The sequence below is a fragment of the Rana temporaria genome, chromosome 4 (assembly GCF_905171775.1).
Source record: "Rana temporaria chromosome 4, aRanTem1.1, whole genome shotgun sequence".
In the NCBI taxonomy this organism is placed as follows: domain Eukaryota; kingdom Metazoa; phylum Chordata; class Amphibia; order Anura; family Ranidae; genus Rana; species Rana temporaria.
Window position 1 is genome coordinate 454,385,496 of NC_053492.1, and position 25,224 is coordinate 454,410,719.

At 43.3% G+C, this 25,224-nt stretch overlaps 1 protein-coding gene across 2 annotated transcripts in view; it reads right to left on the reverse strand.

Moving 5' to 3' along the window:
- The window catches only part of LHCGR (luteinizing hormone/choriogonadotropin receptor), a 230,749-nt gene that overhangs the window by 74,723 nt on the left and 130,802 nt on the right, over nucleotides 1-25,224 (reverse strand). Inside the window, exons 5-6 of one of the 2 annotated variants that reach the window (XM_040351597.1) lie at nucleotides 24,050-24,124; nucleotides 12,467-12,544 (exon numbers count right to left, since the gene is read on the reverse strand). In XM_040351597.1, coding sequence (XP_040207531.1) covers nucleotides 12,467-12,544; nucleotides 24,050-24,124 — 153 coding nt within the window. The remainder of the gene's footprint in view (nucleotides 1-12,466; nucleotides 12,545-24,049; nucleotides 24,125-25,224) is intronic. The other variant, XM_040351598.1, reaches the window with a different exon arrangement.

The window sequence follows — 25,224 nt, forward strand, 5'->3', positions numbered from 1 at the left end:
AGTCAATACACCTATGTCAGCAGTTATTTGACACTCTATATACTCCTATTCCTACTGCTGTTCATCATGGCACCTCCTGCCCATGTGATATGACTCTGTATCAACTACTACTGTTAATACTACTGCTGCTGCTTCTGCTGCTGCTGCTGCCCAGTCAAGACACCTATGTCAGCAGTTATTTGACACTCTATATACTCCTATTCCTACTGCTGTTCATGATGGCACCTCCTGCCCATGTGATATGACTCTGTATCAACTACTACTGTTAATACTACTGCTGCTTCTGCTGCTGCTGCCCAGTCAAGACACCTATGTCAGCAGTTATTTGACACTCTATATACTCCTATTCCTACTGCTGTTCATGATGGCACCTCCTGCCCATGTGATATGACTCTGTATCAACTACTACTGTTAATACTACTGCTGCTTCTGCTGCTGCTGCCCAGTCAATACACCTATGTCAGCAGTTATTTGACACTCTATATACTCCTATTCCTACTGCTGTTCATGATGGCACCTCCTGCCCATGTGATATGACTCTGTATCAACTACTACTGTTAATACTACTGCTGCTTCTGCTGCTGCTGCCCAGTCAAGACACCTATGTCAGCAGTTATTTGACACTCTATATACTCCTATTCCTACTGCTGTTCATCATGGCACCTCCTGCCCATGTGATATGACTCTGTATCAACTACTACTGTTAATACTACTGCTGCTTCTGCTGCTGCTGCCCAGTCAAGACACCTATGTCAGCAGTTATTTGACACTCTATATACTCCTATTCCTACTGCTGTTCATCATGGCACCTCCTGCCCATGTGATATGACTCTGTATCAACTACTACTGTTAATACTACTGCTGCTTCTGCTGCTGCTGCCCAGTCAATACACCTATGTCAGCAGTTATTTGACACTCTATATACTCCTATTCCTACTGCTGTTCATCATGGCACCTCCTGCCCATGTGATATGACTCTGTATCAACTACTACTGTTAATACTACTGCTGCTGCTTCTGCTGCTGCCCAGTCAATACACCTATGTCAGCAGTTATTTGACACTCTATATACTCCTATTCCTACTGCTGTTCATCATGGCACCTCCTGCCCATGTGATATGACTCTGTATCAACTACTACTGTTAATACTACTGCTGCTGCTTCTGCTGCTGCTGCTGCCCAGTCAAGACACCTATGTCAGCAGTTATTTGACACTCTATATACTCCTATTCCTACTGCTGTTCATCATGGCACCTCCTGCCCATGTGATATGACTCTGTATCAACTACTACTGTTAATACTACTGCTGCTTCTGCTGCTGCTGCCCAGTCAATACACCTATGTCAGCAGTTATTTGACACTCTATATACTCCTATTCCTACTGCTGTTCATCATGGCACCTCCTGCCCATGTGATATGACTCTGTATCAACTACTACTGTTAATACTACTGCTGCTGCTTCTGCTGCTGCTGCTGCCCAGTCAAGACACCTATGTCAGCAGTTATTTGACACTCTATATACTCCTATTCCTACTGCTGTTCATCATGGCACCTCCTGCCCATGTGATATGACTCTGTATCAACTACTACTGTTAATACTACTGCTGCTTCTGCTGCTGCTGCCCAGTCAATACACCTATGTCAGCAGTTATTTGACACTCTATATACTCCTATTCCTACTGCTGTTCATGATGGCACCTCCTGCCCATGTGATATGACTCTGTATCAACTACTACTGTTAATACTACTGCTGCTTCTGCTGCTGCTGCCCAGTCAAGACACCTATGTCAGCAGTTATTTGACACTCTATATACTCCTATTCCTACTGCTGTTCATCATGGCACCTCCTGCCCATGTGATATGACTCTGTATCAACTACTACTGTTAATACTACTGCTGCTGCTTCTGCTGCTGCTGCTGCCCAGTCAAGACACCTATGTCAGCAGTTATTTGACACTCTATATACTCCTATTCCTACTGCTGTTCATGATGGCACCTCCTGCCCATGTGATATGACTCTGTATCAACTACTACTGTTAATACTACTGCTGCTTCTGCTGCTGCTGCCCAGTCAAGACACCTATGTCAGCAGTTATTTGACACTCTATATACTCCTATTCCTACTGCTGTTCATGATGGCACCTCCTGCCCATGTGATATGACTCTGTATCAACTACTACTGTTAATACTACTGCTGCTTCTGCTGCTGCTGCCCAGTCAATACACCTATGTCAGCAGTTATTTGACACTCTATATACTCCTATTCCTACTGCTGTTCATCATGGCACCTCCTGCCCATGTGATATGACTCTGTATCAACTACTACTGTTAATACTACTGCTGCTGCTTCTGCTGCTGCTGCTGCCCAGTCAAGACACCTATGTCAGCAGTTATTTGACACTCTATATACTCCTATTCCTACTGCTGTTCATCATGGCACCTCCTGCCCATGTGATATGACTCTGTATCAACTACTACTGTTAATACTACTGCTGCTTCTGCTGCTGCTGCCCAGTCAATACACCTATGTCAGCAGTTATTTCACACCCTATATACTCTTATTAAGACTGCTGTTCATCATGGCACCTCTTGCCCGAGTGATTTGACACTGTATTGTCAATGTCTACTACTACTATTACAGCTCAGTCAAGACACCTGTGTCCCAATTTTTTGGTACACTATTGACTACTATGACCACTACTGATGCTGTACAGTATTCCCCAAGTGTTTTTATGCTATGTATTACTATTACCACTACTGCTTGTAAATCATGCCTGTGTGATACTTAGTGGGAATGCTTTAATAAGCATTCCCAGTATGGATACCCGTAAATGTATTAATCTTAATTAGTGTGAATGCTTTAATAAACATTTCCAGTATTGATATACGTAAATTTAGTAATCTTATTATTCCTTACGTTTTTTGGTTCTGCGTAACTTCGGCATACTTTCAGCTATTGAGACCATTCAACTGTAAAAATGTTCGTCTCTTTCAGCTAATGATGGGACTTCTTCAAGTTTTTTTCTACTTTTTACACTTTTATAAATTTTAAGCTTTTAGACCCTTTTTTTAACATTGAAGTCAATGAGAACATCCTTTTCCCCTTTGAATTCACATGCCCTGCCAAAAGTTTCAGCTACTTCATACTTTCACTTACAGACACTGAAAAAACTGTAAAGCGGTCACAAAATATTTAGCTATCCGGCTATGACTTTTCAGATCTTCATCGTTTACAATTTTTTGTTGAAAACGCAATTTACGTTTTGCGAATTTTTCACAAAAATGCGATAGGTTATAATGTAATCCTATGGAGGGGATTTAGAGTCTGTCATGTGACCTTAACATTGGAGATCTTTGTAATTAAAAATATCTTTACAAAAAGGGGAAACAAAATGGTCTCACGCCCACAAGATCTACTTTTCATACACAATTTTTATATCAAAACGTAGCTATGCTTGTCTGGTTTCTGGCAATGTGATCAATTCTGCGATACGTATTTTAGTTTTAGTTATTGGAGCAACAGCCAGAAATTATGTCTCATAGACTCTCATGTTAAATTATCTAAAAAATGTTGCTGCAAAACTCACAAAGACGCTGTTTTCTAAATCGCAGACATGGCCACATTTTTAAGTTTATCAACATAAATTTCATATCAATGCGTTCACAAGGGCCGTGTATTTCAAACGGTGTAGTCGTTGTATCGATCGCATGTACGGTTGAGGATTTATTAAGCTTTGTTTGGAGGCTTAAATCATGTATTTGATCTGTGAATTAAAAGCGTTTGTAATGTTATTTCTTTCCATAAATAACTTTCCTGACCTCAGTGCAATATTCCTCCTCACTGACCTGGGGGGGAGGGGAAACCTCTTGAGGGGGGAGGGGCGACCAGGAAGTCAGCATACTCTATACTTTGCAGATAGAGAAAGAAGCTGTGTGTCCTAAAGATAGTGTAGTGGTTATGGTGAATGTCTTTGGCAAGGGGCTCAGCAATTAAGCTATTCAGCATTCCCACTCGCATTTTCCTCAGGAAATGCATTGTCTAGTTACATTATATTTTAATACTACTGCTGCTGCCTCCATGCTGAGTAAAGCTTCATGACCTCTCTGGCACAGCGGATTCACCAACAGCCTCCGCTTCAAGCTACCAGACCGGATCGTAACAGCAAGTGTAACTAAAACAATTAACCTTATGTTAAACCCTGGTTTGCGGCCTTTATACTGCAACCATTAGGCTGTCTGCAAGAGCAAATCTGCACTCTCTCTCTCTTTCTTGCTCTCTCTCTCTCTCTCTGTATATATATATATATATTTATTGTTGCTTTTGTTATGTTCATTTTTCAACAGTTTATTTTGTGTTCGTCGTGTCTGTGTCCGTGTGCTTTAGTTTGTCCTAGGTTTGTGTTAAATAAAATGATAGTATAAAATGTTTTTGCTTATTATGAAGTTAGATGTGTTGATGTTGATTTGTTCGATGTGAAGTTAGATGTGTTGAAAAACCTAAAAATCGATCTCAAAAAGAAATGAAACATTTCCAAAAAATAACATTTTTTAATCAAAAAATTAATTCAGACATAGCTGAGCATGAGCTTCTGAAGCCTTTCCAGCTCAGCAAGATATTCTAATTGCTGCTGGTCTAGCTGCGTATTTTGCTGGACCAGGTATTTAATTTGTTCATGATTTGCCTTTATCCTCTGATGTGTCTTCTTTAGCAGCGCGTGCTGCTGCATCATCTTTCTTGCTACTGTTAGGATATAATAAAAAAACATTTGGATTTCAAAGAACGTTACCAAATAAATAAAATATTTTTTTTGCTTATTAATCAATCATTATCATGTGTATACACTTGTTATGTGTCTAACACATCCCGGGAGTGCAGAATTATTAGGCAAATGAGTATTTGGACCACATCATCCTCTTTATGCATGTTGTCTTACTCCAAGCAGTATAGGCTCGAAAGCCTACTACCGATTAGGCATATTAGGTAATGTACATCTCTGTAATGAGAAGGTGTGTGGTCTAATGACATCAACACTCTATATCAGGTGTGCATAATTATTAGTCAATTTCCTTTCCTTTGGCAAAATGGCCCAAAAGAAGGACTTGACAGACTCTGAAAAGTCCAAAATAGAGAGATATCTAGCAGAGGGATGCAGCACTCTTAAAATTGCAAAGCTTCTGAAGCGTGATCATCAAACAAAAGAAACGTGTGGAAAAACAAAGGCGCAAACTTAACTGCCCATGACCTGAGAAAGGTTAAGCGTGCAGCTGCCAAGATGCCACTTGCCACCAGATTGGCCATATTTCAGAGCTGCAACATCACTGGGGTGCCCAAAAGCACAAGGTGTGCAATACCCAGAGACATGGCCAAGGTAAGAAAGGCTGAAAGACGACGACCACTGAACAAGACACACAAGCTGCGACGTCAAGACTGTGCCAATAAATATCTCAAGAAAGATTTTTCTAAGGTTTTATGGACTACTGAAATGAGAGTGAGTCTTGATGGGCCAGATGGAAGAGCCCGTGGCTGGATTGGTAAAGGGCAGGGAGCTCCAGTCCGACTCAGACGCCAGCAAGGTGGTGGTGGAGTACTGGTTTGGGCTGGTATCATCAAAGATGAGCTTGTGGGGCCTTTTCGGATTGAGGATGGAGTCAAGCTCAACTCCCAGTCCTACTGCCAGATTATGGAAGAGACCTTCTTTAAGCAGTGGTACAGGAAGAAGTCACCATCCTTCAAGAAAAAAATGATTTTCATGCAGGACAATGCTCCATCACACGTGTCAAAGTACTCCACAGCGTGGCTGGCAAGAAAGGGTATTAAATAAAAAAAAGTAATGACATGGCCTCCTTGTTCACCTGATCTGAACCCCATTGAGAACCTGTGGTCCATCATCAAATGTGGGATTTACAAGGAGGGAAAACAGTACACCTCTCTGAACAGTGTCTGGGAGGCTGTGGTTGCTGCTGCACGCAATGTTGATGGTGAACAGATCAAAACACTGACAGAATCCATGGATGTCAGGCTTTTGAGTGTCCTTGCAAATAAAGGTGGCTATATTGGTCACTGATTTGTTTTTGTTTTGTTTTTAAATGTCAGAAATGTGTATTTGTGAATGTTGAGATGTTATATTGGTTTCACTGTTAAAAATAAATCATTGAAATGGGTATCTATTTATTTTTTGGTTAAGTTGCCTAATAATTCTGCACAGTAATAGTAGTCACCTGCACACACAGATATCCCCCGAAAATAACTAACACTAAAAACAAACTAAAAACTACTTCCAAAAAAATTCAGCTTTGATATTAATGAGTTTTTGGGGTTCATTGAGAACATGGTTGTTGTTCAATAATAAAATGAATCCTCAAAAAATACAACTTGCCTAATAATTATGCACTACCTGTATACTTCTAGCATCAATACCATATTATGGTTCTACAATCTGACAGGTGCGCTTTATATGTTGTCCATTTTTATATCTACATTTTGTTGTTGAAATGTTATTAATCATTGTGCACATATTTACCTTCCTGAGCGAGGCTCACAGGACCGCTCTCTTCCTCCTGCTCTTCCGCTTGAGAAGCTGGGGTGGTGGGGGGGGGAATCTCCTCAGCTTGCTCCTCAGCAGGAGCTGGGGTTGGGGAGTGGGAGGGCCCTGGCTGCTCCTCTTCATCCATCTCCTCCTCTGCCGCATCCTCCTCTGCCGCATCCTCCTCCTCCTCCTCATCGGCCTGGCGCCTTCTGCGCTTGGCGCGGATAACTGGCATTGGAGCTCCTATAATAACACAATGTTCATATATTATAAAAATGTTTTCTAATGACGTATGCAAATTCTGTGTACTCTGCTGTATTGTATATGAATACAAATTGATTTATATAGACAGTTAACCAATGGGACAATGTTATATTAAAGGGTCTTGTGGGCACTACAGGGGACTGAGCGTGAGCTGGGATGCAACCATGTTAAAATGAGCTGTTTTTGTCTCCTTTGTTTTGTTCAGACCATCTCATGTTAAAAAAAGGGCCTGATGGAGCACACGGGATTACTATAACAACCCCACTCCTAACACAGGAATTTAGTGGTAATCTATATATATAAAACTCAACGTGTGTGTGTGCATAAATGTATGTATGTATGTATGTATGTATGTATGTTCCAGCATCACGTACAAACGGCTAAAGATATTTATATGAAACTTGGCACACAGGTTACTTATATGTCAGCCACAAACATAGGATAGGTGGTTTAAACCTTACCCACCCCCACTTGCCATGGTCGGGGTTTTTCTTTAAAGTCCCATGCAAAGCAATGGGAAAATTATGTTCCCACATAACTTCTGTGTTCCTGTCTGCTGCCCCATGTCTTTTTTCAACAGTACTATGAATACCTTGGCCGGTGGTGATATATGTTAGCACAACATGGCATCTTGGTTAACAACATCTGACCTTACATGAATTACATATGACCTTACATAACTGTCACCAAAGGAGCTGCGGTGGCTCCACGCGATTGCCACTGCACTGACAACTGATTCACCTCTGCAGCTAGGGGTTCGGATCCCGCTCTCGGCTACCTGTGAATTGAGTTTGGTGGTCTCAGCCCCGCCACTGGTGGGTGTGCTATGCGAGGTTGGGTTGGGAGGACCCCCTCACACCCGCCATTGCCAACCGGGGCATGGAGAAAGGTGGCAGATTGCCTCTGGGGGAGGCCTCCCAACTCCTGCAGGCCGGCTCCTCTCTCTTTCGAGTTCACGCACAAAATACACTTTTTTAAAAAAAAACATAACTGTCAACAATAACTTACCTGGATGATATTTAGCCCGAAGACGTCTGACATTACCCATTTGGCGCCTCTTGAGGTCAGACCACTTCTTAACAATGGCCTTGTGGTCATGTTGGCCGCCAAAGTCAGCGATTAGGGCGCTGACCACAGCCCTTTTCTGTGGCTGCCGCCGCAGGTCATCATATCCTGTTTCCAGGAACTTCTGCAAGATGAAGAACAAAGTATATTGTAATACTTCTGTTGACAGCCTTATGGATATATGACGTAAATGTATGCTATTCAACAATTGGAAGCATTCTCGCCTTATTAATCAATGACAGGGGTAACATGAAAGATTTTATATCCTGCCATTTCGGTCGCCACCTTTTTTGCATAAATATAGCAGCCATTATCATTTGCATAATTATGAATATATTATTAACAACACAGGATACACGTATAGGGGAGATATGCGTTGCTAACTCTTTTCCCTGTCAGGAGCCTAACGCCCCGGGGGGTCAGAGACGGGACCTTTTTCGGAGGACCACTGACGTATGTACCAGTCGCAGTTTTTTGTGATGTCACTCTTTAGGTGTGTGCACATTTTTCACTGCATCCGGGTGGAGTTTTTGGGTTGTGTTTTGCACGCCACAGGCTTTTCAACAGGAAAAAAACAGCTGGAGGCAGAATGGTTGCAAAACACTACGTGTTTGTTACTTAACTCTGGGTTTCAAGACCAGTCCACCTCCAGCTGTTGCAAAACTACTACTCCCATCAGCCACGGTCTGTCAGTGCATGCTAAGAATTTTACTTTTGCTGCATTTAGGGTGCCACAGTTTAGAGACCCGTGCATAAAGGCCTGAAAAATGGGGGCCTGCAGAACTTACAATACTAGAAGTGCCAGCATTCCCAGGCATGCTGGAAGTTGTAGTTCTGCAACATCTAAAGGGCAATATGTATTCGAACGTCCTTGGGCCTTGAGGACACTGAAGTCAGGACGTTCGCATACGTCCTATGTCCAAAAAATTTTTAAATTCATTATGCTAAATAACAAGGAAAAGTGCCTAAATACACATTTGCCAACCAGGGTGTCTGCAGCTGTCCAGGCATGCTGGGACTTGTAGTTTTGTAAAAGCAGGAGACACATTTTTTGTGAAATACTAATATATGATCATATATACTAACTTTTAAACTAGACTTAAATGCTGGGCTGGGCTGGGACTTGTAGTTTTGTAAAAGCAGGAGACACATTTTTGGTTAAATACTAATATCTGATCATATATACTAACTTTTAAACTAGACTTAAATGCAGTTGAAGATGATGAAATAACAGTGGTCAAAATACTTACACAAATCAGCAACTTTTCCTCAGACTTAGTGAAATTGCTTCCAACCATGTTGCTGTGTGATTGCGCTGCGATCATAAGTTGGAAACTGGCAAGGCTCCAGGAAATGGTCGCGTGTTGTTCGCGTGTTGATTGCGCTGCTTGGACCGAGATGGGTCCATATGGCTTCGGCTGTATGGACCACAGTAACTCTTTTCCCTGTCAGGAGCCTAGGAGCCTAACGCCCCGGGGGGTCAGAGACGGGACCTTTTCGGAGGACCACTGACGTATGCAACCGTCGCAGTTTTTTGTGATGTCACTCTTTAGGTGTGTGCAAATTTTTCCTTGCACCGGGTGGAGTTTTTGGGTTGTGTTTTGCACGCCACAGGCTTTTCAACAGAAAATAACCAGCTGGAGGCAGAATGGTTGCAAAACACTACGGGTTTGTTACCTAACTCTGGGTTTCAAGACCAGTCCACCTCCAGCTGTTGCAAAACTACTACTCCCATCAGCCACGGTCTTTCAGTGCATGCTAAGAATTTTACTTTTGCTGCATCTAGGGTGCCACAGTTTAGAGACCCGTGCATAAAGGCCTGAAAAATGTGGGCCTGCAGAACTTACAATACTAGAAGTGCCAGCATTCCCAGGCATGCTGGAAGTTGTAGTTCTGCAACATCTAAAGGGCAATATGTATTCGAACGTCCTTGGGCCTTGAGGACACTGAAGTCAGGACGTTCGCATACGTCCTATGTCCAAAAAAATTTTAAATTCATTATGCTAAATAACAAGGAAAAGTGCCTAAATACACATTTGCCAACCAGGGTGTCTGCAGCTGTCCAGGCATGCTGGGACTTGTAGTTTTGTAAAAGCAGGAGACACATTTTTGGTTAAATACTAATATCTGATCATATATACTAACTTTTAAACTAGACTTAAATGCAGTTGAAGATGATGAAATAACAGTGGTCAAAATACTTACACAAATCAGCAACTTTTCCTCAGACTTTGAGAAATTGCTTCCCACCATGTTGCTGTAATATTGGGAAACTGGCAAGGCTCCAGGAAATGGTCGCGTGTTGTTCGCGCAATTGCGCATGCGCGATCGAAAAATCGCAATCGCAATATGTATTTTGGTTAAAATATCATACATATTCGATTTCAGAGTGCTGCTACAGCAGTTTTCGAAATATCTGCAATAAATTTCGCATTCGCATGTTGCGATATTTCGATAAAATATCAGGAATATTCTGAGCCAATCAGAGCGCTCCTCCAGCATATCTCGAAATTGCGCAATAAATATCGCATTCGCATGTTGCGATATTTCGATAAAATATCACGAATATTCTGAGCCAATCAGAGCGCTCCTCCAGCATATCTCGAAATTGCGCAATAAATATCGCATTCGCATGTTGCGATATTTCGATAAAATATCACGAATATTCTGAGCCAATCAGAGCGCTCCTCCAGCATATCTCGAAATTGCGCAATAAATATCGCATTCGCATGTTGCGATATTTCGATAAAATATCACGAATATTCTAAGCCAATCAGAGCGCTCCTACCGCAGTTATTAAAAAAATCGCAATTATTTTCGCATTCGCAATAGCGAAAAATCGCATTCTATTAATTTCGATAAAATATCACGAATATTCGAATTTAGCGAATATATCTCGAATATTCGAATATATATTCGAGATATATCGCGAAATCGAATATGGCATATTCTGCTCAACACTAGTTAACACTAGTGAGTTGTAGTAAGGCAAGTTAAAAAGATGTGTTTTGTTACATGTTACCTATAGAGATTTTGAGGTACCGTAGTTTGTTGACATTCCACGAGTGTGTGCAATTTTGAAGCATGACATGTAAGGTATTAAGGGGAACCCTGCACCAAATAAAAAAAAAAAAGGGCCTGGTAATGGACTGGGGGAACCCATGGAACCAAGTTTTAAATAATTTTTTTTTCCCTTTAGAAATGTAATTGTGTGCAGGGACTTTTCTAAGCGCGGGAAACATGCGCTACTTTACTGCCATACTATAGACACCCCCCAGGTACAAAATTTAAAATAATATTTCGCTTTTATTGTTTCCCTTTAAGCATTATTAAAATCACTGCTCCCAAAAAAAATGCCGGTTTGAAAAGTTTTTTTGCATTGATACATGTCCCCTGGGACAGGACCCAGGCCCCAAACACTTTTTATGACAATAACTTGCATATTAACCTTTAAAATGAGCACTTTTGATTTTTCATGTTCGTAAGCCCGCCTAATTCAAAGTAGGCAGGTAGTGGGCGTGCTTCATTTAAATTAACCGTGACCCCATGTAAATGAGCGGCCGATCGAACGGCGCAATCGCGTGCATGCTCAGAATCACGTTGAATATACGCCCAAACATGCGATGCCTCAATGCCTATGACGTGAACGTAACCTACGCACAGTTCCATTCACGTACGACTTACGTAAACAACGTAAAATTTGACGCTTGTTCCGACATCCATACCTTAACATTAGCTGCGCCTCATATAGCAGGGATAACTTTACGACCGACGTACGCCTTACGTAAACGGCGTTGATTACAGCGACGGGCGCAAGTACGTTTGTGAATCAGCGTATCTAGGTCATTTGCATATTCGACGTGTAAATCTACAGGAGCGCCCCTAGCAGCCAGCGTAAATATGCACCCAAGATACGACGGCGTAAGAGACTTACGTCGGTCGTATCTTGGACAAATTCAGGCGTATCTGATTCTTTGAATCAGACGCATACATACGACGGCGCACATTCGGACTTACGATGGCGTATTAGTAGATACGTCAGCGTAGTCCTTTGTGAATCTAGCTCACTATCATTTTTGGGGATTGGTGTTTTTTTAGTGCAGTTTTTATATTTTTTATAGTGCTACATATATATCTGGTTAGTTATTCTTGAAGTTATATTTTATTTGTGCTTTTATTGGCTTTCTGTTTGATATATTGTATCCTAGCACCGTTGAGGCATTTAAAAACTGCCTACATAAGTATATAGCGCACACCATATAGACACAATGTAAAACAAAACTGGTAAATGCATATTGACAACTATATTATGTGTGTGTGCGGTGTTTGCTTTGCATTCGGGTACATTTGTAGTGAGTCACGGGTAATAAATCTGTAATGTGATTGCTGGCATAGTACTGTAGGGCACCAAAACTCTGCATGCGCTGTTTGTATGCAATTAGCACAGGTAAATGGCTGTATTGTGTACCGAACCTGTGTTCACAATACAGCTCTCTAAAGTGATCTACCGCTACAGAGCCCAAATAGCAGCACAATGCAAACTCAGAGCAAGAGCGGCCCTGTGACCAGTGTATGCATACCCTAATTAAGATTTTTTTTTCATTTACTTACAGTATCAAAGATTCATTGTTCATTTCCTGAAATGCATTGGCTGGTATAACAGTTATATGCATGTTCTCATAAATCTCCCTGGAAAAAAGAAATGTATTCAAAATTGTAAATGTCGAGAAAGTCAGGTTGCCCAATAAATGTACAAAAATACAAACCACACCATTATAACCATTTTTTTTTCTAGCTAAAATCCAATTGGTTTCTGTGGACCAAAAGTCTAATGCCGCGTACACACGACCGTTTCTAATGTCATGGAAAAAAAACAAAGTTTTTCTCAACGTGATTCTTGTCAAGCCTGCCTTGCATACACACGATCATAAAAAAAAAATGCTCGAGGAAAGCGCGGTGACGTACAACACGTACAACGGCACTATAAAGGTGTTCCATTTGGATGGCGCCACCCTTTGGGCTGCTTTTGCTAATTTTGTGTTAGTAAAAGTTTGGTGAGAGACGATTTGCGCTTTTCAGTCTTCGTGCTTTTTAGTCTGTTACAGCGTGACGAATATGATATCTCCATTACAAACACTAGTTTTACCAGAACGAGCGCTCCCGTCTCGTAACTTGCTTCTGAGCATGCACGTTTTTTTCCCATCGTTAAAGCCTACACACGACCGTTTTTCACGACGTGAAAAAGAACGCGAAAAATTAGAGCATGTTCGAAAAATTTTAATGCCCATTTTTAACGACGAGAAAAATGCCCTGGAGCCCACACACGATTGTTTTTAATGACCAATTTAAAAAATAGCATTTTGTCGTGTGTACGCGGCATAAGTTTCTTATACAAGGGCCAGTAGACTCAATTCACAAAGCTAGCACACCAGGATAAGGATTCTTATTCAAAAAAGTGAGTTATTTTCAGCTAAGTCTAAATAGACATAAAGTCAATGGGCCAGATTCAGAAAGGAGATACGACGGCGTATCTCCGGATACGCCGTCGTATCTCTGAGTGTGCGGGGTCATATCTATGAGCCTGATTCATAGAATCAGTTACGCATAGATTTCCCTAAGATCCGACCAGCGTAAGTGTCTTACACCGTCGTATCTTAGGCTGCATATTTACTCTAGGTGGCGCTAGGTGGCGCTTCCGTATATTTATGCGATGAATATGCTAATTAGGTATATACGCCGATTCAGAAACGTACGTCCGGCCGGCGCATTTTTTTACGTTGTTTACGTTAGGCTTTTTTCGGCGTATGGCCGTCGTTACGGCGTCGAGTTTTGAAAATCTTACGTCGTTTGCATAAGTCGTTCGCGAATAGGGCTGGACGTAATTTCCGTTCACGTCGAAAGCAATGACGATTTGCGGCGGAATTTCGAGCATGTGTACTGGGAGTTTTTCACGAACTGCGCATGCGCCATTCGTAAAAAACGTCAAATAAGCGGGGTCACAGTTAATATACATAAAACACGCCCACATCATCCACATTTGAATTAGGCGGGCTTACGCCGACACACATACGTTATGCCGCCGTAACTAAGGGCGCAAGTTGTTTCTGAATACAGAACCTGCGCCCTAAATTACGGCGGCGTAACGTATCTGAGATACGTTACGCCGGGCGGATATATACACCATTGTATCTGAATCTAGCCCAATATGTTCAGAACTAAAGATATTGATCCTTGTGTTAAACTTCATAAATTGATCCTACTGTATGCTTGTTGCGACTATAGAATGAACCTGCATTCTTTTTTTTTTGTACTTTTAATGATATGCAGCCCATTGAAAACTTGCTGCACTGATGACTGATATTTCTGGCTGCACATTAATAGAAACCTCAAATTTAAAGTGCAACTTTTCCCATAACAACTTGATAAAAAAAAATATAATGGTCTTTGGCAAAAGAACATAGGGCCTGATCCACAAAAGGGATACACCGGCATATCTACTGATACGCCGGCGTATCCCTGTTTCTATCTATGGAACTGATCCACAGAATCAGTTTCCAAAAGATAGGGAGAAGATCCGACATGTGTAAGGGACTTACACTGTCGGATCTTAGGATGCAGTACCGCGGCCGCCGCTGGGGGCATTTTGTGTCGAAATCCAGTGTCGGGTATGCAAATTAGCACTTACGGAGATCCACGAAGCTTTTATGCTTAGTTTTTTCTCCGTGAGTATTAGTTTGCCGTCGCAAAATTAGGGCTGCTTTTACAAAGTGTAAACTGTTTACACCTTGTAAAAGTATACCCTTCTATCCCGCGTCGCTGTCATTTTTTTTTTTATTTTTTTTTTCCCGCCGCAAATCTTTTTTTTTTTTTACGCCCGTCGTGATTCTCAAAACCCGGCGCAACGTAAACCCGCGCAAAGTACATCGGGAAAATAACGTTGGGAGCATGCGAAGTACGTCCGGCGCGGGAGCACGCCTAATTTAAATGGGACTCGCCCCATTAGATTAGGCACGCCTTGCGCCGGACGGATTTAAGTTACACCGCTGAAAATTTCTAGGTAAGTGCTTTGTGGATCGGGCACTTAGGTAGAGATTTTGCGGCGGTGTAACTTAAATGGCAAAAGTTAAGTTACGGCCGGTTTTTGTCGATCAGGCCCATACATTCCAGATTAATAATTGTGCTACTTAAATTAATGTGTTCTGTAAATTCCCTCAAGCATTACTCCTGTTTCTACTTGCTGGAAGCTGCCATTTTGCTGAAGACCAGAGCTCCTGAACAGCAGTAAATCTTTAGGCTGTCAGCAGATCAGCACAATGCCAAAAATGGAGAGCAACTGAGCATGTGCTCAGTATAGGCACTTATTTTTAATGTTTCACAAAGCTATACCTGCAAGAGAGCCGAGCATTAAGTGATCTAGCAGGACTTAATTTTCTGACTAAACTTCCACATCACTACCACCCGTTAGGGTTGCCACCTCATCCCTCTTAATCCAGGACACATATGAAATACACAGGTTCTGAGGCTAATTTAATTCAGATAAGGCACCAAGTGAGTTTAATTATCACCTTAATATAGGGTGACCAGACATCCCCGGTTTCAGGGGACAGTCCCCGGATTGAGGACACTGTCCCGGACCAAGTCTGTCCCCGTTTTTGTCCCCGGATTGGAATTGAACAGGGGCTGGGGCAATTTCAAAGACAGTCAGTGCAGAATTAAAAAAAAAAAAATCTGAATTCCACACCTCCACTCCGCCGCTCCTACTAGCTTAGGAGGGTGTATTTTTTCACTATCTGTGCCCCTCTCTGATGATCATGTGCCCTGTCGGAGGGGAGGGAATATTTCTTCAGTTTCGGGTGAATGCCCATTCAGCTTCACTCAGCTTCTTCTGCCTTGGCTCAAGTCCTGGCCAGCCGCCTGCCTGCTTATCTCCTTGTCTTCCCTGCAGAGTGATCTTCCTCCGCTCCCCACCCAGTAGTAGCCGGGGCCTGGAGAGTGAGACTTGATAGGCTGTGAGGCGGGCGGCGGTAGGAATGGGCAGAGAGTCGCTAATTGCCACCATTACTAGTAAAAAAAAAAAATCCCCGGATTTCATTTTAAAAATCTGGTCACCTTACCTTAATCAGCCACAAAACCTGTGAAATTAATATGTGTCCTGGATTAAAGGGATGATGTGGCAACCCCACACCCGTATATATACGTGATTCTGCACTTTCCCATAGGGGGGCGTGCCACTTCTGCTGTGATTGGTCACAAGAGAAGCTGATCAGCGGGTGCCGGGCAATGGATGTCCACCGGCACCCACTGATTGTCGAGGAGAGAGGCTGGACTGAGCTCTGATATGTAAACAATGCAGAGCTCCATCCTGACAGCGGGGATGTTATGGCTTTTCATTACCTGCAACACAGGGAATAAAACCTAGCACATTCCTAAGTGAAAGCACCTTACAGTTTACACAAAAACACTGGCTAGGCACACATTTAACCCTTTGATCATCCTAGATGTTTAACCCCTTTCCAGCCAGTGTCATAAGTACAGTGACAGTAAATATTTTTATCACTGATCAACGTATTAGTGTCACTGGTTCCGACAAAGTGTCAAAAGTGTCAGTTAGTGTCAGACTGATCGCCACAATATTGCAGTCGATGATCGCCGCCATTACTAGTATGAAAAAAAATAAAAATAAATACAATTTTATATATACAGTATATCATAGTTTGTGGACTGGGTGCACGGGTACAGGCTATACGCTGGTGAATTTCGGCTAAGAAGCTTTCATCAAAGCAATTGCTTGCCTTCCTGATTTAAGTATCATATCTGTGGGGCCTGAACGCCCTGGCTAGAGCACCGGATCACAGTTTGTGTACTTTTATCTTAGCAGTGGAGCTGGGGTAACAATTTGTTTCTAATATATACGCTTATTTGGACTTTTTTTTATTTTACAAAAAATTCATTGGATATAGAGTATTTTATAGCAGAAAGTAATAGGGGCAGATCCACAGAGATCTGCACGGGCGCAGCGTATTGGAGATACGCTACGCCGGTGTAACTTACTTTTTTAAACTTCGAATCCACAAAGAATTTGCGCCGTAAGTTACGGTGGCATAGTGTATCTCTTGCGGCGTAAGGGCGCCTAATTCAAATCGGCGAGTAGGGGGCGTGTTTCATTTAAATGAAGCGCGTCCCCGCGCCGAATGAACTGCGCATGCGCCATCCCTAAATTTCCCGCCGTGCATTGCGCTAAATGACGTCGCAAGGACGTCATTTTTTAAACTTAGACGTGAATTACGTCCATCCCGATTCACGGACGACTTACGCAAAAAAAAAAAAATTCAAATTTCGACGCGGGAACGACGGCTATACATACTTAACATGGCAAATCTAACTATATGCCGCAAAAAAGCAGTTTTAACTATACGCCAGAAAAAGCCGACTAGAGACGACGTAAGAGAATGCGACGTTCGTGGATTGTCGGAAATAGCTAATTTACATACCCGACGCGGAAAACGACGCGAACTCCACCCAGCGGACGCCGAAGTATTGCATCTACGATCCGAAGGCGTACGAAGGCGTACGAAGCCGTACGCCTGTCGGATCAAAACCCAGATGCCGTCGTATCTTGGTTTGAGGATTCAAACTAAAGATACGACGCGGGAAATTTGAAAGTACGCCGCCGTATCAGTAGATACGCCGGCGTACTCTCTCTGTGGATCTGCCCCATAGTGGGTTTTTTTTTCAAAATTATCGCTCTTTTTTTGTTTATAGCGCAAAAAATAAAAACGCAGAGGTGATCAAATACCACCAAAATAAAGCTCTATTTGTGGGGAAAAATTACATAAATATAATTTATGTGCAACGTTGCACGACCGCGCAATTGCAATTTAAAGTAACATATTGCCGTATCCCAAAAAATGGCCTGGTCATGAAGGGGGGGGAAATCTTCTGGAGGTCAAGTGCTTAAAGATAGATTCCAGGTATAGATAATTTTACATAGTTACATTGATCCAGCTTTGGCCAATGTAACTGTACATATACCATATAAAGTGATTAACTTAAGCGCTGATATAATTAAAACTGGATGTATTAAAATATTACTAAATGAATTCAGCTGCAACCATTGAACAGTGATCTGACACCAAATTGATATTGCTATAGAGATAATAGTGCGCTAAAAACAACCTAATAATAATATTGCACAGTGCCCTTTACAATACATATCGGAAAAACATCAAAAATTTTGAAAAAAAATTTGAATAAAACTTCAGATCTGACTTCAGAGGATGACCTCTAGTGAATTCTTGACTTCTCAGTGTATAGTAGTTCTCAAATAAAAAGGATGAGTATAATCGCGCAAGATTGCCAGATCATCATTGACTTATATAATAGACTAGCTGAATACCCGGCGTTGCCCGGTCTTCCTATCTTAACCTTTTGGGGAGGAAAATCATAGTAATATAAATATACCCATCTTTTATATAAGGGTGTAGGTAAGGGTTAATTTAACTGTCATATATTTTTATTTGGCATATAAGTAATATGTGTACCAGGTATTATTGAAATATCTCCAGGCGTACAGAAGTTATGTGGGAACATACATTTCCCATTGATTTGCATGGGACTTTAAACAAAAACCCCGACCCTCACAAATGGGGGTAGTTAAAGCGGGGGTTCACCCTTAGAGGGCACTTTTCCCCCTTAGATTCCTGCTCGTTATTACTAGGGGAATCGGCTATTTATTTTAAAATATGTGCAGTACTTACCCGTTTACGAGACGCATCCTCTCCGTCGCTTCCGGGTATGGGCTTCGGGAATGGGCGTTCCTTCTTGATTGACAGGTTTCCGAGAGGCTTCCGACGGTCGCATCCATCGCGTCACGATTTTCCGAAAGAAGCCGAACGTCGGTGCGCAGGCGCAGTATAGAGCCGCACCGACGTTCGGCTTCTTTCGGCTACGAGTGACGCGATGGATGCGACCGTCGGAAGCCTCTCGGAAGAATGTCAATCAAGAAGGAACGCCCGCTCCCGAAGACCATACCCGGAAGCGACGGAAGAAGATGCAGCTCGAAAACGGGTAAGTACTGCACCTATTTTAATACAAATAGCCGATTCCCCTAGACCGAACGAGCAGGAATCTAGGGGAAGAAAAAAAAAAAATTTAGAAATGGGTGAACTCCCGCTTTAAGGGATAAATTAACTATCCTATAGTTTAAGTGGACATATAAGTAACATGTGACCAAGTGTTATCGAAATATCTACAGCCGTTTGGAAGTTATGAAGTAACATGTATTTCCCATAGAGTTGAATGGGACTTTAAAGAAAAACCCCGACCATGGCAAATGGGGGTGGGTAAGGGTTAAACCACCTATCCTATGTTTGTTGCTGACATATAAGTAACATGTGTGCCAAGTTTCATGTTAATATCTTTAGCCGTTTGGACGTGATGCTGGAACATACATACATACACACGTTGAGTTTTATATATATAGATTAATGCACTCACATAAGTTAAAAGGTGTAAACGCTTCTGCCGCGTACACACGATCGGTCAAACCGATGAGAACGGTCTGTTGGACTGTTTTCATCAGTTAACCGATGAAGCTGACTGATGGTCAGTCGTGCCTACACACCATCGGTTAAAAGCTATGACTAAGCATCTATCCATGATGTGAAACATGTTAGCTTTTTTGTCCCCTATGTCCACTTTCTACCATTGATTGCAGTGTTGCATGAACTTTTGGATGTTAAACAGCTTTGGACTTTATCCTTTGTTCATTTTGTTTCAAATAAATCGCCTATCGGAGTGCGGCAGTACAGGAGCATTTTTTTTTTCCACGGATCAGCGCAGAGTCTGCACCTGTCAGTACTACAGGGCGGGAGCACAGCATAGGTCGCAGGGCTTGGAGCGGTACTCTTTTCATTAAAAAAACAATCGTGTCAGAACGCGATGACGTAAAACACAACGACGTGCTGAAAAAAACGAAGTTCAATGCTTCCAGACATGCGTCGACTTGATTCTGAGCATGCGTGGATTTTTAACCGATGGACGTGCCCACAGACGATCGGTTTTGTTCTATCGGTTAAGTATCCATTGGTTAAATTTAAAACAAGATTGCTTTTTTTAACCTATGGATAAATAACCGATGGGGCCCACACACGATCGGTTTGGTCCGATGAAAACGGTCCATCAGACCGTTCTCATCGGTTTGACCGATCGTGTGTACGCGGCATAAGTAATGATCAGTCTTGTGGACAGCTTACTCCTCCTCACTGCACCTCCCGTCTAACAGAGCACCGGATGAAATTAACCATTTCCCTTGAGAAAGTCACATGACCTGTGACGCAACGTGTTGGGAGGAGCCAGTGACATCACTCCGGTGTTCTGTTACACGGGAGGTGCAGTGAGGAGGAGTAAGCTGTCCATGAGCCTGATCGCTACTAAGTGTTTACACCTTTCAACTTTTGTGAGTGCATTAATCTATTATATAAGTCAATGATGATCTGGCAATCTTGCGCGATTATACTTATCCTTTTTATTTGAGAACCACTATACACGGAGAAGTCAATAATTCATTAGAGGTCATCCTCTGAAGTCAGATCTGATCGTAACCTGGTTAGTTGAAAAGTGACATTTATTTGCTTTGCTTGGAAGGTGAGCGGGCAATCCACACACAGGTGGTGGTGAACTTCTATATGTGTATATACCATGCCTGTGGGATAACGCTAGAACAGATATCTCCAAACTTTCTAAACAAAGGTCCATAAGACTAATTGGGGGCCAGACTACAGCAATTGGTAATAGGAAAGGTTCCCGATGTCAGTGGAAAAATACAATGCCCCATCTTTGGTATCATTGGGAAAGAATTGTCCCCCTTCATTGGGGTCAGTGGGGAGGGGGAGGGTAATGCCCCATTGTTGATGTCAGTGGATGAAATAGTGCCCCAAGGGCTGGATAAAAGTAAGTAAAGGGCCGCTTCTGGCCCCTGGGCCACAGTTTGGAGACCATTGCTCCAGAACCCAAAAATCACTATAGTAGACACTGTAAGGTAGATTCAGATGTTTAAGCGTATGCTCAAACAGAGATATGCTTAACCACTTCCATACCAGGTACTTACGCAGCTTCCCGCCCAAGCCAATTTTCAGCTTTCAGCACTGTCGCACTTTGAATGGCAATTGCGCGGTCATGCTACACTGTACCCAAACAAAATTGGCGTCCTTTTTCCCCCACAAATAGAGCTTTCTTTTGGTGGTATTCGATCACCTCTGCGATTTTTTTTTTGCGCAACAACTAAAAAAAGGCTGAAAATTTGGAAAAAAAATTACGTTTTTATTTTTTTCTGTTAATTTTTTTGTAAATAAGTTTTCTCTTTCAATTACGGGCACTGATATGGCGGCACTAATGGGCACCGATGAGATGGCACTGATGGACATCGATGAGGTAGTACTGACGGGCACAGATGAGGTGGCACTGATTGGCGGCGCTGGTATGCGACACTGATGGGCACACATAGGCGGCACTGATGGGCACACATAGGCGGCACTGATGGGCACACATAGGCGGCACTGATGGGCACACATAGGCGGCACTGATGGGCACACATAGGCGGCACTGGGCACTCATGGGCGGCACAGATGGGCACTCATAAGCGGCACAGATGGGCGGCACTGATGGATACTTATGGGTGGCACAGATGGGCACTGATAGGTGGGCACTGGGCATGGATGGGCACTGTGGGGTGGCACTGATGGACACTGGGGTGGCGCTGATGGACACTGGGGTGGCGCTGATGGACACTGGGGTGGCAGCACTTATTTTTGCCAGGTTGCCAGTCAGTGCCCATTTGTGGGCACTGACTGGCATCTTTTTTCTTTATGCTTTTTTTTTTATTTATTTTTTTGACTTTTTTTTTTTTTTTTTTTTGCCATTTTTTTTTTTTTGCCCACCCTGGTGCTCCAGGGTGGGCATCCCTGGTGGTCCAGTGTGGCGATCCGAGGGGGGGCTGCGCTGATAAACAATCAGCGCTAACCCCCCCTGTCAGGAGAGCCGCCGATCGGCTATCCTCTACTCGCGTCTGTCAGACGCGAGTGAGGAAGAGCCATCGACGGCTCTTCCTGTTTACATCGTGATCAGCCGTGGTTGGACACGGCTGATCACGTGGTAAAGAGTCTCCGCCGGAGGCTCTTTACCGAGATCGGAGATGCAGGGTGTCAGACTGACACCCCGCATCACCGATCGCCGCGATGCGCGCCCCCACGGGCGCGCGCGGCATGAAATCCTGCAGGACGTTCTAGAACGTCCTGTCAGGATTTCATAACCACTTCCCGGACGTAAATCGGCCATAGGCCGGGCGGGAAGTGGTTAAACATATCTAAGATACGATCCTATCTTAGATTGCAATATTTTGGATGGCCGCTAGGTGGCGCTTCCATTGCGGTCGGCGTAGAATATGTAAATGAGTATATACGCCGATTCACGAATGTACGCCCGGCCGACGCAGTACTTTTACGCCGTTTACGTAAGAGATAGGCCACGTAAAGTTAGAGCTTAGCCCTAGTTGGAATAGTAATGTCAAGTATGGCCGCCGTTCCCACGTTGAAATTCGAAATTTTTACGTCGTTTGCGTAAGTCGTCCGTGAATCGGGATTTACGTCGTTTACATCCATGTCGAAATCAATAGGCCCGTACGGCGTACTTAGCCGCAATGCACACTGGGAAATGTAGGCGCCCGGCGCATGCGCATTTAGCAAGAACGTAAAAAACGTGAGGTCAAGCCTCATTACCATAAAACACGCCCCCCTCCAACACATTTGAATTCGGCGCCTTTACGCCTGCCCGCTTTAGGCTACGCTGCCGTATATTAGCAGGCAAGTACATTGAGAATCATGTACTTGCCTAGCTAACTTACGGCGGCGTAGCCTAAACAGGCTAAGCTACGCCGCCGCAAGTTTAAGCATTTCTCTGTGAATCTACCTATGTTACTCCAGTGATCTCCACTAGCATCCTGGTCCCACACCTAGTGACTGCCTTGCTGCATTGTAAACACAGGAGGTTGTCCACTCAATATGGGTGCCATTCAGACATAGCTTTGCATTTTCTTAAAGTGGTTGTATACCCCTCTTTGCGAATTTTACCTACAGGTAAGCTCATAATAAGGCTTACCTGTTGGTAAAATGAATATCTCCTAAACCTGTATGTCACCTGACATCAGCATTGCATGCGCTCTGAAGGTCCAGTGGGAGCTGACGGAAAATCAGAGCTCCTTGCCGGAACGGAGGACTCCCGCAAAATGCGAGGGAGTGACGCCATCGCAGCTCCGACCCTTCACAGCGCCGGACCAGCAAACCCGAAAGAAACGCAGAGGGACCATGTCCGCTCCCTCAACGGTGACCAGGAGAATACGGGGGCTTCGTTCTAAGATACGTTTTTCATAACAAGCTAGTATGCGATGCATAGTAGCTCATTTTGCCTTTGCCTTACAGTTTTTGTTTTTTTTTTGGTCGGACATACAACCGTTTAATAAATGCAAAGTGTTCTCTGATTGGACAAGGTGGATGGGCGGGGTGGTGGTCATCTTATCAGAGAATGCTTCACATTCTCTAATGCTTAAAGCGGGAGTTCACCCATACAACATTTTTTTCAAAGAATCCCCTTAGATTGATGCTCGTTTTGTGAAGGGGAATCGGCCAGTTGTTTTAAAATATGAGCCGTACTTACCGTTTTCGAGATGCATCTTCTTCCGTCGCTTCCGGGTATGGGTCTTCGGGAGCGGGCGTTCCTTCTTGATTGACAGTCTTCCGAGAGGCTTCCGACGGTCGCATCCATCGCGTCACTAGTAGCCGAAAGAAGCTGAACGTTGGTGCGGCTCTATACTGCGCCTGCGCACCGACGTTCGGCTTCTTTCGTAAAATCGCGACGCGATGGATGTGACCGTCGGAAGGCTCTCGGAAGACTGTCAATCAAAATAGGAACGCCCAGTCCCGCAGCCCATACCCGGAAGCAGCGGAGAAGATGCATCTCGTAAACGGTAAGTACAGCTCATATTTTAAAACAACTAGCCGATTCCCCTAGACAAAACGAGCATCCATCTAAGGGGAAAAAGTGTTATGTACGGGTGAACTCCCGCTTTAAACTGACTCAAGGATCAGGCACATATTGGCTACAACAACATTTTTTTAATAGAGCCATAAAAGTTTTACTCACAGATTAAAATGCAACTGTATTGAGAAGATTTTTGTGACATCTGGAAACTCACGAATCCCTGTGTTGCAGATGCTCCTAGATTTAAACAGATATAGATATAAAAATAACATTATTATATACGTTACTTACACCTTGCCCTAAATTAACTATGATTATTAAGGGCTTACTAAAGGCAGCACGTTACGGGACAAGATCATCCAGTGCCCAGGGCAAAGATGCCAAATTGCGCCCCCCTCCTAGGGTGATCACATTTCCAAACTACCATTCAGGGACACCCCCCTTCCCAAAAATCAGCTTGTGCTGTAACGAATCACAGCACAGTGATTGGACACAAGAGGCGGGATTTATGATTTCTCAGATCACAAGCAGGGGGCGGGGACTGTGCTCCTCCAGGCATTCCCGGCCAGGACAAGTACTGTCAGTGAGTAAAGCGGTGATGTGGCGGCCTTTTTTGGGTCATTAGTTTGGCTTGGGAGGTGGCTGTGTCAGTTTTATTCTGGGGCACTGTATTGTCCTGGAATGAAGGTGCCCGGGACAGACCTGCAAAATGCGGGACTGTCCCGGGCAATCCGGGACACGTGGTCACCCTACCCCCTCCCCACTTCATTATATGTAAGTTTATGAGGAAGAGAGGGAGAGAGAGCACGTCCTGCTCCTCCTCCTGGCTCTTTCCTCCTCACCTTGCCGCTTCCAATGCTGGGCTGACAAAAGTAGTGATGCTGCTGTCCCTACTCCTGTCAGCCTTGTAGTAGAAGAAACTTGCGACAACCTCATCCATATAATACATTCTGTGCCCAGAGCAGCCATCCTTTCTGCCCACCCCTTGTCCCAGCCCTGCAAATAGGCTGTTCACTTTGCAGGGGAATTTTCCCCTAGCTTAGTGAGCAAGGTGAAGCTCTGCTGACTTCCATCATTCAATCAAGTGCAAACAAAAATATATAATTTTTAAATATGCCTTGTATGTCATTGGTTATTCTATGCCAAGTGCTTATTCACCACATTCATTAAGCCATAGCTCCCAACTGTCCCTGATTTGGAACAAAGTACCTCTGTCCCTCTTTCCTCCTCATTTGTTCCTCATTTTGGTCTGATCTATATAGTTGTATAAAAAAATGTGGGTTTAACTAATAATTTTTTTGTATAATTATCCTTTAAAGTGGAGTTCCACCCATAAA